General features: G+C 37.3%; 2 protein-coding genes across 4 annotated transcripts in view; one reads left to right on the forward strand and one right to left on the reverse strand.

Annotated features, from left to right (window-relative positions):
* The window catches only part of mmel1 (membrane metallo-endopeptidase-like 1), a 38,739-nt gene extending 30,955 nt beyond the window's left edge, over positions 1-7,784 (reverse strand). The window contains exon 1 of one of the 3 annotated variants that reach the window (XM_055183851.2): positions 7,644-7,784. The gene's annotated coding sequence lies outside the window, so the exon portion shown is untranslated. The remainder of the gene's footprint in view (positions 1-7,643) is intronic. The other 2 variants (XM_055183849.2, XM_055183850.2) reach the window with 2 other exon arrangements.
* On the forward strand, positions 7,756-14,854 carry miip (migration and invasion inhibitory protein). Its single transcript, XM_073876349.1, has 9 exons — positions 7,756-8,008; positions 9,966-10,135; positions 10,401-10,503; positions 10,601-10,712; positions 12,215-12,288; positions 12,410-12,536; positions 12,686-12,782; positions 13,033-13,131; positions 14,494-14,854. Exons 1-9 carry the CDS (start codon positions 7,756-7,758, stop codon positions 14,629-14,631), a joined length of 1,173 nt encoding a protein of 390 aa, XP_073732450.1. The 3' UTR covers positions 14,632-14,854.
* Positions 14,855-16,195: the final 1,341 nt, after the last annotated feature.

Below are 16,195 nucleotides of genomic sequence, written 5' to 3' on the forward strand. Positions count from 1 at the left end.
GGAAAAATGTTGCCTGGTCTGATGAGTCTCGATTTCTGTTGAGACATTCAGATGGTAGAGTCAGAATTTGGCGTAAACAGAATGAGAACATGGATCCATCATGTCTTGCTACCACTGTGCAGGTTGGTGGTGGTGGTGTAATGTGTGGGGAATGTTTTCTTGGCACACTTTAGGCCCCTTAGTGCCAATTGGGCATCGTTTAAATGCCACGGCCTACCTGAACATTGTTTCTGACCATGTTCATCCCTTTATGACCAACATGTACCCATCCTCTGATGGTTACTTCCAGCAGGATAATGCATCATGTCACAAAGCTTGAATCATTTAAAATTGGTTTCTTGAACATGACAATGATTTCACTGTACTAAAATAGCCCCCACAGTCACCAGATCTCAACCCAATAGAGCATCTTTGGGATGTGGTGGAACGGGAGCTTTGTGCCCTGGATGTGCATCCCACAAATCTCCATCAACTGCAAGATGCTATCCTATCAATATGGGCAAACATTGCTTAAGAATGCTTTCAGCACCTTGTTGAATCAATGCCACACAGAATTAAGGCAGTTCTGAAGGCGAAAGCGGTTCAAACACAGTATTAGTATGGTGTTTCTAATAATCCTTTAGGTGAGTGCATATACATAATTATTACACACAATACACACACAAATATATTATTCAAACACAAACTTTTATTTTGTATGCAATTACTGCAATTAATATTTAGTGAAAACCTTCATGTAAGGTCATGTCAAAGATTGAAATCAATGTGAAATCAATGAGTGAAATCAAACGTTGATGTTCCTCCTCATGTCATGATTATATTATGAGACATTAGCCTGGATGTCACATTTTTATATAAAAAAGATGCCTTATTTGCCCCAAATGTTGCATGAATCAATGCGAGTTGTATAATATCTGGAGTTAATGCTAAGAAACTAGTTTTGTTGGTGAGAGAGATGCACGCCGGACGTGTCCGTCTTTTGTTCCAGCAGCCGGTGGCAGATTCATGGACCGTGGTCATGGTGTGGTGACCTGCCCTTCATCACCCAATCATTGCTTCCCTGATTGACTGCTATGTTCCCTTCGAAAGATTTACAGCTGAAATTTAACTTGTCAGACAAGGAACAAAGGTTCAAAACACAAAGAGGTCATTAATCACAGCTCACCCTGCAAGCGCAACTTTGTTCTTCCATTTAGCTCACGAATAACCACAGATAACCACCAGAACTACTACTACTAGACAGAAATCAGTTAACAAGCTTAGCAGCCAAACTACATAAAGACCAAAGTATAGTACTCTGCTATATTAGAAGACAAATAAGTCACTTTCAGCCAAAAATGGCTCTTCTGGAGTGTAAATGTAACATTAAAATTTTTTTAAATCCTCCTATCAAAATGTATTAAGAAAATATTTAAACGTATATAACTCTACGCATTAATATTGTTTTTAAAATGTCTTTGCGATGTAAACATCATAATAAATTACGTAATATGCTACAAGACATATTATTGTAGCCTAGGCTCAAAATAAACCCACTCTTGGGTTATTAGCCAAAATCTTTAAGCACTACGCTACATTAGGCCAAAGTCTCTTGCTTTTAATCACATGCGCAACAATAATGATGCTGTACTTCAGGCGCTCGCTAACCCATTATTACTGTCTATGTTGCCAAGGCAATGCAGGGAAGTGCATTAATCCTCTTGTTTAGGGGTCGACCTCTTCTAGAAAATGTATTTTTTATTACAGTCACTTTGCTGTTGTTTTACAGAGTTAAAAACGAACGCACAGCACAACAGCCGTTCCTCTCCGGAGTAGTCGTGCGTGGCGGTTTTTAGCAGCAATCGTTTCTGGACTTCACATCAACCTAACTTATCCGTCTTATCTTAATAACATCAAAGTCTATCTGGTGCATTGCAGAAACAATCGACCCATAAGTCTCCTTCTATCCGTTTATCCGTCCACGGCCTGTTCAATATCAGGCTACCTGCCCTAGAGCCGCTGTACCTTCTCTGATCTTATCAGTCTTGACTTTTACAATTTTACATTTGGTGATGAGTGTTTTTAATTCTGAAACACAGGAATAGTTCTGTCGGCCATGTTCAAATATAGTGGAATTATTGCAATATCCTAAATTTGCATATTGCAATGGTTTGCAATACCTAAATGATTTTATAAAACGGTTCGTTCCAATCCTTGATTCTGATTGGTCAATAGGTGTGCTTTATTCACGATAAAACACTGCTTTGACCGCTTCACCCAACGGTTCTATTTAATATCACTGCGCCCTTAGCAACACCCTTAGCAACACATAAACATATAATGAGACAAAGTCTGAGAACAGTTTGTTGTTTTTATTTGAGCTTTCATGTTGTTGTTCGCAGTCAGGGACTATTTTTTCTAGCGGAAGGAATGCTTTTATTGATTTAACTTCATGAAAGTTGCACTAATATTTTTTTTTACTTTAATATTGTGTGGTAACTGTTTTATAAAAGCAATAAGGTACTCGAGGCAAGTGCTGTATCGTGAATAAGTAGCGGCTGAAGGGGTTACTTAATACTTCAAAAAGTTACGTATACTCAAAGTTTTAGGTTCATGCAGAGAGACTGGAGAAAGTGATGCTTTATCCCAGAAAGCATGTAAAATGTATGTTGCTTATATAATTTGAAGTAAAATAAATCTTTAATTTGATTTTATGAACATAAATCATCGCATTTTAGCAAGCTATCACCGCATTTCCCCTTTTATCTCGTGCAGCCCTACTTGTTTAAAATAATTATTTATTTATTTGAAGAGTTTTGTTGCAAAACGAGATAAATCCATTTTTTAACATTTTTGTCAAAACATGTTTATTATTATGTAATCATGTTATTATTTTGTTTTATGGTGCTACTTAGCTGTATTTTTTTTGTTATGAAGGTTTAAATCAAAACAAACCTGCAGTTGCAATGAAATTAATTGGAATGCACGACCAAAAAACGAGATTTCTGAACAATTAAAAAAACAGTGGTTATCTCGTTTTGCGACGAAACTCTTCATATTACGCCCCAGCAACACACCAACTTCCCATGGCTATTAGTGTTTGTTGGTTTAGTGACTGTTGTGTGTCCAAGTATAACTGTGGGTTCACACCAGACGCGAGTTCAACAATTTGGACGAGTAGATTGCATACAAAATCAATGCAAAGACTCGATCAGACACGTCCTCATATGAGCGACGCATTTGCCGCAAAACACGCGCTATTCGCCTCAAAACGCGTCTTCGCCCGAGTTGAAAATATTCAACTCCAGCTAAAAATTTGCATGACATGAATTAAATCCCGAGAGTAATCTAGAGCGAGTAACGCGATGCCCCGCGTTTGGTGTTTACGTAGCGTAATAAATCCAATAGCCAACTGTACAATACAGTGTGAGCCAGCCTTCATAACTGTTTTCTAATGGCTGAATTTACACTGCAGATCTTGATGCCCAATTCTGATTTGTTGACTATATCCGATTTTTTGACGATCTGTTCATAGATGAAAATCAGTCATGTGACCTTTTACGTCATGCCGCCATCTTGAGTACCTACCGAGTACCAGTAGGCTACCGACAAGCATTGGCTAGCTTGCTACGATTTACGGATTTCTTATCTTTTACTGTCTATAATTTTTACGGATACAGTAAAGGGCTACGAAAGACAACATTTCACACCTCGACTGTCTTGAAAAGAAACGCTACTTTAAAAAAAATATCTTGGTTGTCATGTCTACTCGATCCCTGATGCGTTCTTCCAATCGCTGTACGCTGCTACCGAACTACCACTATTTTTACAACAATAAGAAGGCACGACATGAAACTTTGCTCGAAGTATCACCTGGATCTCTACACATGAACGTGAGCATTGAGAACATTGTTTGTTTACACAGAGTTTACTAAAAAGAAAGGTTTTGAACAACTGACTTTGGCTGTTATGGTGTCCGCTCGTTATCTTTGTCAGACATAAAGAATCGATTTTCGAATGCAAATGAATGAATCTCATATGAGGCTCCTTTTTCAACTAGAAGGTCAATTTTGTTTTTCACTTGCGACATGAATTATCCGTGCATTTATATGGAACTGTGTTTTAGGAGCTATCCATATTTACTCTCCTCCCTCCTTAGGTCGCATTCGGAGATTGATACACATTGACTGGGAAGATGGCGGCGAGCCGATGCCAAAACAACCAAAGCAAGCTGCTCAAAACCTTCTTTTTAGTAAACTCTGTGTACACAAACAATGTTATATCTTCTAGTTCTTTTGCGACCACTTCAGGTCCTCAAAATGGCGGAAGACAAGTGAGTGACGTCAGCTGATATTCATGTATATTATCTTTCAAAAGCGACTCATATCCAATTTCAGCATTTACACTAAACACTTGGCAAAACAATTCAAGGTATGCATACTGATCCGAAACAGCTTAAACCTTAGAGGAAGTAAAATGTCGCGATATGCAATGGACACAGAAAATATGAATATACAAGATTATAGAGCTTTATTTCTGTAACAAGATATAAAACTTCGACATTATACTCCACCATCGCGCCAAATATGTGCTGCTAAGAAAAGTAATATGATCGCGGGTGGTGTCCACCCGAGTTGACGTCATTTGCCAGCGTCGCATTTTCAATGACGCACAACACTTGAGATGGGAATTTCCGATCGGTACGCTTACATTGCGGACGCGAATGCATGTATCCGATTTATTTCCACATCTTTAGAGGCCTGAAACCAATCGGAGAATATTGGAATCTATGCGCTTTCTTCCTGCTTACATGTTCGTGGGTCATATTCGATTTGTGCCACTTGAGGGGAAAAACAGAATTGAGTCACTTCAAACAGGCAGTGTAAATGCAGCCTTAGTCAACAACACTCATCAAGTTTGCCAAACACTGCCCTCTGTTGGATTAAAAACATGCATAGTGCACAAACCAAAATGCATTTATCAGTATCTTATCAGTACAATTACAAAAGAAACTCTATTCTTGCAATATTATATCCACAATTCTCAAATGAGTACCCATTGCAGAACTCATTTGTATACTTTTCTAGCATTTACATTTCGCCTGTTTTTCTTCTTGTAGCCACAATGACTTATCGCTCAATAATGAGCTATAAAGTATTCAAGCAGCAGGCTTTGATCGTCCACAGGACAACTGGGGAGCAAGAAATTATATGGCCTGAAGGGGGGTGGACCTGACTCTATGACTAGCAATGGGATGCAACACAACAGTGCAGTGGTCAGTCTAATGACATCGCCTTTGCTTGAACACCAGCGAATGCATTAGATACGTGCTCTGAATATGGACAGATGCGCCTACATGGCTCTGATCGGAGCCGCAGGGGTGCGTTTGTATTATTACTCTCCACACTAGCTGTCACATGCTGGGCTTTGATTACTGCCATTATGTCAGGACAGCACTAAATGAGAGTGAAGAAGAACACTTAAGAATCAAAACAGATGATAAATGAATCCATGTACACGACAATATGAGATCATATATGAAAGATGTGCTGTGAGTTAAAGCAAACGTGAAATATGATAATGAGTAAATTATTGCCAGTACTGCAGGTGTGGACTAAGTTATATAATATCATTCTCAGTGTGGTTAAAAGAAGATGACTACTATATAAATTGAATAAATATATAAATAAGTGTTGTTTTATTTTATATCTACCATATAATGAATGTGTTTTTCCAGGGGACAAAATAACGGTAGTACAGATGCATTATGGAAAAAAATTGAATTCGATTTCACCATGTACTTATTTATGATCGTCTACTATATGATTGTGTTGTTCTCTATAATGGGACAAAATAAAACAACATTTTTAAGTGAATTAGACAGACAGAGAGATGTGCCTGTCGCTTTAAATAAGCACAAATGTAGTACAGATGCATTAATGGAAAAAATCTGAAATAGATTTCACCATGTACTTATTTATGATCGGCTACTATATACTTGTGTGGTTCTCTATAATGGGACAAAATAAAACAACATTTCTGAGTGGATTAGACAGACAGACAGACAGACAGACGTGTCTGTACCTTTAAATAAGCACAAAGGTAGTACAGATGCATTATGGAAAAAAAATCTGTATTAGATTTCACCATATACTTGTTTATGATCGTCTACTATATAATTGTGTGGTTCTCTATAATAGGACAAAATAAAACAACATTTCTGAGTGGATTAGACAGACAGACAGACAGACAGACAGACAGACATACGTGTTTGTCCCTTTTAATAAGCACAAAGGTAGTACAGATGCATTATGGGGGAAAATCTGTATTAGATTTCACCATGTACTTGTTTATGATCGTTTACTATATAATTGTGTGGTTCTCTATAATGGGACAAAATAAAACAACATTTCTGAGTGGATTAGACAGACAGACAGACAGACAGACAGACGTGTCTGTACCTTTAAATAAGCACAAAAGTAGTATAGATCCATTATGGAAAAAAAATCTGTATTCGATTTCACCATATACTTGTTTATGATCGTCTACTATATAATTGTGTGGTTCTCTATAATAGGACAAAATAAAACAACATTTCTGAGTGGATTAGACAGACAGACAGACAGACAGACAGACAGACATACGTGTTTGTCCCTTTTAATAAGCACAAAGGTAGTACAGATGCATTATGGGGAAAAATCTGTATTAGATTAAACCATATACTTGTTTATGATCGTCTACTATATAATTGTGTGGTTCTCTATAATGGGACAAAATAAAACAACATTTCTGAGTGGATTAGACAGACAGACAGACGTGTCTGTCCCTTTAAATAAGCACAACGGTAGTACAGATGCATTATGGGAAAAAATCTGTATTAGATTTCACCATGTACTTGTTTATGATCGTCTACTATATAATTGTGTGGTTCCCTATAATGGGACAAATTAAAACAACATTTTTGAGTGAATTAGACAGACGTGCCTGTCCCTTTAAATAAGCACAAAGATAGTGCAGATGTGTTATGGGAAAAATCAGAATAAGATTTCGGTATGTACTTGTTTATGATAGTCTACTATATAATTGTGTGGTTCTCTCTCTATAAAGGGACAAAATAAAACAACATTTCTGACTGGATTAGACAGACAGACAGACGGACGTGTCTGTCCCTTTAAATGAGCACAAAGGTAGTATAGATGCTTTATGGGAAAAAAATCTGAATTAAATTTCACCATGTACTTGTTTATGATCGTCTACTATATAATTGTGTGGTTCTCTCTCTATAAAGGGACAAAAAAAAACAACATTTCTGACTGGATTAGACAGACAGACATATGTGCCTGTCCCTTTAAACAAGCACAAAGTAGTTCAGATGCATTATGATGAAAAATCTGAATAAGATTTCGCTATGTACTTATTTATGATTGTCTACTATATAATTGTGTGGTTCTCTATATTATTTGGGACAAAATAAAAACAACATTTCTAAGTGTTCCTGTCCCTTTAAATAAGCACAACGGCAGTACAGATGCATTATGGGAAAATCTGGAGCCAATCAGATTTCTTCGTGCAAGGTTTAACTTTGGCACTGGAAGTTACTTACCTTAATTCGTGTTATATTTAATAATACTATTAAATAAATGATTAAATGAATGATTGGTTACCTAAGAAGCCAAAGTAGAGGGCTTTAAACGAATCTGTGAAGTGCGTTCGTTGTAGTTTCGTCTCGTTGGATGGCGTCTTGGTTTCTGAGGTACTCGTTGCTATGACGACGGCATGGCCGAGCTCGAGCAGCTAGAAGCGTTGCGAAGACAGAACAAAGATTTACTGGAAAAACTCAAGAAACAAGCCGAAAAACTACACGAATTGAAGCTGTCGCGCCCGGACGAAGAGGTCGGCAGACAAAGCTCCGTCTGTGAAGCGTTTAACGGAAGTAACGTTAGCGGCCAATGCCTCGCGCCTTTAACGGAGAGAAACGGAGAGAAAGTGACGGCGGCAGGTCGCGCGGCGGAAAGCGTCAAAACACAGGGTAATAAAAGTAAACAAAACTGACTTTATATAGCTGCTGTTAGATTTGTGTGTCACGATACAATATAAAGGCCATTTCAGAACGAAAGTTGAAGGGCAAGTCAAATAACTTTTATCAGCCAAAAAAAGACTGTCTTATTTCAGAATTTAACAATTATAAAGTTGACTATTATTCTTAGTTAATCGTAAATTGTTAAAATATGCTTATGACTTGCGAATGTAATGCTCAGAAGTTTTTTTATAGATCTGTAGAGTATTTTTTTTTATAAATGCTTCAAAACATTTAACAAAAGAGACATAATACACACAAAAAAACTCTACATGAATAAAAACATACAGATTATATATGTAAGTTTCACAAATAACATACAATAACAAACCAAAAATAAGTACAATAAAAAAAGAAAAATATACATATAAAAAAATTAACAAGTTAAAATAAGAAAACATTATGCATCAGTGGTAATACAGAAAAAGTAATCATAATATTTCTGTCATAATAATCATAATATTTGTTTTTAACAAATTTAAGGGATTTTATAAATGTTTTAATTTCGATTAGGAAATGTGGAAAGTTTAGCTGCGATTTAGAGCAGTGGTTCACAAACTTTTTCAGCGTGCGGCCCCCCTTGTGTAAGGTACATTCCTTCGCGGCCCCCCAAAGAAAATTTGTGACAAAAAAACAGTTCTAAAACTTAAAATTTTAATTTAAAAAAAAATAAATTATACAAAAAAGTAGTGCTTTTGGTTAGTAGCCTTATTATTTTTAGATTTAAAAACACAGAATTCATGATAAATTAATGTATTTTTATAAAATGTCATAAAACTGGGGCCCCCCTGGCACCATCTCGCGGCCCCCCTGGGGGCCCCGGCCCCTAGTTTGAAAACCACTGATTTAGAGAATTTTTGTTTGTGAATAATTTTTTTTCCAAATAAAATAAAAAAATTAACAATGTAATTAATTGGAATATTAGATTTGCCTTCATAGTAGCAAATTATTTCTTTTAACTGGAAGGATTTGGAAGAATCAAGGTGTTTACTTAAATGAGAATATACATTTTTCGAATGAAAAAATAAATGGGTCAGTGTTTCTTCTTCATTTCCTCAAAATGAGCAAGAGTTGTCAACATCCATATATTTTGCCACAGTATCATTCACATGATATATCTTTTGTAAGATCTTAAAATGAATTTCTTTGGACTTATTGGGGATGCAGTACTTATGAGGTAACAGCCAGGCCTTATTCCAATATATGAATTCAATAAAAAGATGCCCAATAAAATTTATCTCTAGGACTATATGCTTATCTCAATTTGCCAGATTTATCAAAAACTGAAAAAATTCCAATAATGTAATGCTCAGTTAACTTAAATAAGCCAGACTTGATGACGTATGCAGCCTGCATGCGACCTCCGGAGTCTGCGGCCTTCGAAATGAGAAACGATCTCTATGTAAGCAATAAGGTACAAGAGGCTGTGTTGTATCGTGAATAAGTAACGGCTGAAGGGCGTTGTTAGGCACGACGCGAAATTATTATCGTGAATAAAGCACACCTATTGACCAATCAGAATCAAGGATTGGAACTAACCGTTTTATAAGTATATATAAAGCATTATAAGTTGCTTGAGGTAACTCAGAATGGCTTATTATAATTTCAAATAAGGCAGAACATTAACAAGTATTAAAATTAGTTTATTTATTATACATTTTTTATTTAATTATTTGTTATACAGGGATTTTTTTGTGTACAATGTGGGACCCCAAGTCAAAAAGGTTCAGATCCAGACCCCTCCAGTTTCTTCTATGCTATGACATCACTGTAAAGAACCTCTTAAGCATCATTGTTTTAAAAGTCTAACCTTGTAATACTATGATGTACCAAAAGAAACACTGAACGGTGTATATTTTGGGTCTATAATTAGGACAGTTTTGCTGATGAAGTGTCTTTGTTTCCTCAGGCGAGCAGTTTGAAGATTGTGAATCCCCAAAACATCGTAAACACAACCAGAGTTCAGTCCTGAGCCCTTACAGCAAACTACTGCAGGACACTGGGAACAGTCGCTGGCATGGGCATAGAGATACCACTAGATTGATGCTTCCCAAATCAGTGCCTCTCACACAGTATAAGGTCTGTATCTGGTGATGCTCGTGAGAGTTCCTACAGTAGGTGGCGCCACATGACCAACTGATATCGGAGAAAACAGTATCAGTTATTTAATCTAACAGAAATCAAAAGGGTTGTGCTGGTTTCCAGTTAAATGAAACTGTGTTTTCCGTGTAAAATACGCCTCTAACCTATCTTTTTTTCAGTTGCATACAGAGAAATCCCCAACTGGTACAGATTAGCCGAAGAAAGTTTCATTTCACATGTGTTGTTATTTTTTGGACCACAGATGGAGGTTGACAGTGCAACGTCTTTGTTCCCCGGGCTGGAAAATGACAGTACATATGAGAGACGACGCATTCGACCATTACTGGGCTATGACTGGATAGCCGGTAGGTCATTTGAATAATAAATTGTGATAAGTCTTGATTTCCATGCACATGCTGTTTTTAAATCAATCAATCAAGTTAACAGTTTGATTATTTCTAGGGCTGGTTGATGCAGAGAGTTCTCTTACTGAACGCCCAGAGCATTTCTTCAGTGACCTGCAAAACTTTCGACGGGTCAATGGAGAAGAATGCATCCAGAGCTCGATATCTGGGTCAGCATGATTCTGTAATTTTGTGTATGTGTAAGCTGTTGCACAATTTTACTTACTAGATTATGCTGGGTCACTTCCCTTATTCTTAATGTCACCATGATGAAAGCATTTCTGATCAATACTAAAGTCTGGTGTAATAGAAGAATTCACTTTTTATCCGGGCGTACAGTGTGCATAATTTAGTTATGCGCAGGTTGCACATGTGCATTTCATTTTCTTATAGTATTTATTTTATCCACAAGGTGGCGACCTCAGGGAGTCGATTCACAATGTAGTCGATTAAAAACTGCATAAACAAAACGAACCGGAACGCATGCGACTACATAGACAATAGAGGCCATATATGAAATATTGTGCAAAGAGGTCCTAATTTATAAACCTGTACCATGAAAGAGTACAAAGATGTTTACATGAGTTTTTACATGAGCTTAAGTGGATAGTTCACCCAAAAATGAAAATAATATCGTTAATGACTCACCCTCATGTCGTTTTAAACTCGTAAGACCTCTGTTCATCTTCTGAACACAGTTTAAGATGTTTTATATTTAGTCCGAGAGCTTGTTGACCCTTCATTGAAAATCTACGTATGGTATACTGTCACGGTCCAGAAAGGTAATAAAAACATCATCAAAGTAGTCCATGTGACATCAGTGGGTCAGTTAGAATGTGTTGAAGCATCGAAAATACATTTTGGTCCAAAAATAACCAAAATTACGATTTTATTCAGCATTGTCTTCTCTTCCGCGTCTGTTGTAAAGCGCATGAGTGAGACTAAAGTCACGTGACTGCAGTGACGCGGATGACGTGTTATCTTCAGACATTGCGAAGTTTTTTTTCAAACTTACAGTGTGCGTCTCCCTCAGACTGTAAATGAAGCCTGGGCACACAAAAAAACAAAACAAAAAACAACCGGGGTGCACCAGATAACACGTCAGCCGCGTCACTGCAGTCACGTGGCTTTAGTCTCGCGCATGCGCTTCACAACAGAAGGCAATGCTGAATAAAGTCGTAATTTTGGTTGTTTTTGGACCAAAATATATTTTCAAGGCTTTAACACATTCTAACTGACCCACTGATGTCACATGGACTACTCTGATGATGTTTTTATTACCTTTCTGGATCAACAAGCTCTCTGACTAAATTTAAAACATCTTAAACTGTGTTCCGAAGATGAACGGAGGTCTTACGAGTTTGAAACAACATGAGGGTGAGTCATTAATGACATTTATTTTCATTTTTGGGTGAACTATCACTTTAACTGCTCCTTACAGACCCCTGTAGGCCAGGAGAGGTATTGCATTTGCCCAGTGCTTATGTGTTCTAGTCAAATTTAGTCAAGTTTGCTTTGCGTTTGTGCAAAAATTAACTGTACTTTCAGATTTAGAGTACAGTTAACAGAAAAACATGTTGGCTCACTTAAACGTGCATTATGAAACAATATTGTATTCGTATTTTTGGTCCTTTACGGTTCTTCTGATCATATAAATGTTGTCTTTTCACAGACCTCCACTTGCTGATCTTGCTTCTTCTACGCTTGACGACAAAGAGCCGCAGGAGTCTCCAGACACGCATCAGTGTAAGACATCTGCTGATGTCTCACTTTATCTATTTAAAGATCTTTGGTTTAGCACTCCGTATTTTTTTCATGACGGTACTAGGAAGTTGACGTGTTCATTTTAGTCCTCTTTGATCTTCAGGCACGTTCTGCTACAGAATAAACAGTCGCTTATTTGCGACACCTCTGGACCCACAAACTGCCTGTCCAGTTTGCAAGATGCCCAAATCAGAACATCTCCATACTAAAACAGAGCCGGCTATCATCAGGTGCAAATGTGTATTTTGTAAAGCTGCTCACTTTTCAAATACAGTAGTCATATTTCATACGAAATGAAAGATTTCTACGCTTCAATTTCACATCCTCCTAGTGTTGTTTAGTTTATAACTGTATTTGATTTGATCTGTGTTTACCACAGGGTCAGTATTCCTCGTTCTGCTTTATTGCCATCATACAAATACAAAGCCCATCGCCGCTGCAGTTTTGATCCCTCTGACAGCCTGGGTTTACCCTCGGTGAGTTTCAACATTAGTACTGAAAGGTTGAATGTTTTCCCTATCATCAACACATGGACAAACACCAAAACATTTTATTTAAAGGAGGGTCCTTCCTTTTTGAAGCCTCAGGCTTCAATATTAAAGTTGCTTTATGGTTAGTCAATTACGTTGCTTAAGGTAATTTGGTTTTCATCATTGCATTGTTTACCAACCATAATCATTCTTAATAGTACCTTTTGGTTATGGTAAAACATGCAACTTTTTCCAGCACTGTTTGTCCGGATGGTCCGATCCTACCCTGAGCTCTGGCTATCAGATGAGCAGTCTGGATTTACGGGGGTCCATGACAGCAGCGAATAATAAACAGGTGAGATGCAGTTATAGACCCCTTCAAGGTTTGTAAACATTGAATGACTGTCGGGTGCGCGCGCAGCACGGGGTCAAACTGTTCATACCATCCAGGCTTTATAATTTAATCTAACAGGGCTGAAAAATGATGACTTGCCTCAAATGAAGTGAGCACTACAAACACAAGTCTCTTTGATCTTTGCATTGTCCCAGTCTGCACGTTAATTGCTTGCAGCCGCAGAGGTTGTATTTTTTTGTTTTTGAGATTCTGCATGAATCGCGAAAACTTAAAGGGATAGTTCGGCCAAAAACGATATTAAACCCATGATTTACACACCCCCAAGCTGTTCGAGTTGCATATGTCCATCGTTTTTCAGACAAACACATTTTCGGATATTTTAGAAAATATTTTAGATCTTTCTGTTGATTAAATGTAATGTTACGGGGTCCAGCAATAGTCCACGACCTTCAAGTCCAAAAAAAGTGCGTCCATCCTTCACAAATTAAATCCAAACGGCTCCAGGATGATAAACAAAGGTCTTCTGAGGCTAATCCGTGCGGTGTTGTTGTAGAAATATCCATATTTAAAATGTTATTAACGTAATTAACAACCTTCCGGTAGCGCCGCCATCTTAGAGTCATCCGCATTCAGGATGAGCGCTTACGCAGCATACAGCGGTTTCTCTGTTGCTGCTCTGTCCCCCGCCCTCCGAATTTGTCATACGTCACTAAGAAAAGTGCGTACACTACGCGAATACTCTCTCCTGAGTCTAAGATGGCGGCGCTACCGGAAGCTACTTAATTACGTTAATACAATTTTAAATATGGATATTTCTACAACAACACCGCACGGATTACCCTCAGAAGACCTTTGTTTCTCATTCTGGAGCCGTTTGGATTTAATTTGTGAAGGATGGACGCACTTTTTTTGGACTTGAAGGTCGTGGACTATTGCTGGACCCCGTAACATTACATTTAATCAACAGAAAGATCTAAAATATTTTCTAAAATATCCGAAAATGTGTTTGTCTGAAAAACGATGGACATATGCAACTCGGACAGCTTGGGGGTGAGTAAATAATGGGTTTAATATCGTTTTTGGCCGAACTATCCCTTTAACGAAAGACCTGGTGCGATTTTAATACGCAACTAAATCTGTTGTAAGGAACCGCCTGTGACGTGAACCGTGAAGGGGTCTGTAGGACAGCATGTGTTGGCACTTTTTGCATGTGTTTGAAAATGAAAATTTGCTCAGTATTTATTTACCCTCATGCAGTTTTTATTCTGGGGAACACAAAAGAAGAAAGTTTAAATAACTTTGCACAGTTTTTAATCGAGACAACAACCGTAATTCAAGTTAATTTTTAATTTAATTTTCCAGGATTCGTCCTTGTTCAAGGAGTCAAGACACCGGCGTTCTGATCTGCTCCTTAGCGTGTCTCGTTTACCAAGGTATCACTTTCAGCATTCGGACACAAAGATGCCAGAAAACCACTGCAGTCCATACGCTCCTTCATGAAATGATTTCACACCTTTTGGCCACACATCATCCAAATTCCCCTCTGTTTGTTAAAATGAGTGTTTAAATGTTTTTAAATGTACACATACGTAATAATGAGTGTGCGCATGGATTATGTTGTACGATTGTGTGATGATACAAAAGATAGTTACTTGTTTTTGTTTCATTTAGCAAAACAATTTATAGAACATTTAAAATATTAAACAACGGTATGTGTGTTGTATATACTGTATATGTATTTATGTGTACGTGCGTGCGTGTGTGCATGTGTGTGTGTACGTGCACTTGTGTGTGTGTGCGTGCGTGCGTGTGTGCGTGCATGTATAAATATTACACTATAAAATGAATGTTTTTCTCTGTAATACACAATTATGGCCCACCCACCAGAAATTTTTATGAGTAAAATATCTCTGAAGTATGTCCCCTTTGATATTAACATATTAACACAAAGCCCGGCTTAGTCATTTATCACACACACAAAAAACAGACTATAAAACCAAAGACTACAGTTCTGATGGTCATCAAAAGATGAGCCACACAAAATAGAAAGTGGCTTTAAGGAAATAGTTCAAACATAGAAACATCTATTTCCACTGCCAGGGCAATAATGAAGATGATTTAATCAACTTGAGATGTTGCAAATCTGCCTGACGTGTGTCTATATCATCTGTGGACAAAGACTCTCCAAGGATCACAGATGGAGAAATCAGTTGAATCTTAAGGTCAAAAACCAAAAAATGAAATGAAATGAAGGAAAACAGCACCACAGGTTGTTTTGGACACATGTTAAGAAATCCTCTGCTCTCATGCAAAAACAAACTCAAACAAATTCAACTTTAAACAGGACTGAGTTCTGCAACCATATGAAACCAAAACCAGAAATATACAGACAGACCTTTATTGTTTTGAACTTACTTTTCTACCAATAGTCCTGGACATCTTATTCAGATACAAAGCATTATGGATTACCTCAAATACCAACAGAAAATCTAAAATCTGATAAAAATCTTATAATGGGTCATGGTTAAACTTTCCATCAAGAAATGGGTTAAAAAACAAACATCAAAATGGGTCACTAAGCACAAAATCAAGGTTCTGCCATAGCCATCTCGGTTTCCGGACCTGAAACATACAGAAAGAGCTGAAGAGGAGAGAAAAGCAACATATGAAGGGTCTGTATGGAGGAATAATTTAAGATCACTTGCCATGAATTCTTCAACCTCATCAGACATTATAAGAGAAACTCGGAGCTGTTAAACTTGCAATTGGAGTTAGCTAATAGGTTTAAATGAAACATTGGATTTTTGTGATTTTTTTTTTTATTAAAGCTCAAAAGGAGTATCATTGTGGATTTATTTTCACAGCTTTCTTTGCTCATATTTACCAAGGGTGCCAATATTTTTGTCCGCAACTGTGTTTGTGCATATGTGTAGGTGTTTGAGAGTGTAGGTGTTCATTATGTAGCCTACACTCTCAAACACCTACCTACATGTATGCACAAACACAGATGTGAACAATATTGTTTAAGCATTTGCCTGAATATATATATATATATATATTTTTT

This window comes from Misgurnus anguillicaudatus, chromosome 14 (assembly GCF_027580225.2).
Source record: "Misgurnus anguillicaudatus chromosome 14, ASM2758022v2, whole genome shotgun sequence".
Taxonomy (NCBI): domain Eukaryota; kingdom Metazoa; phylum Chordata; class Actinopteri; order Cypriniformes; family Cobitidae; genus Misgurnus; species Misgurnus anguillicaudatus.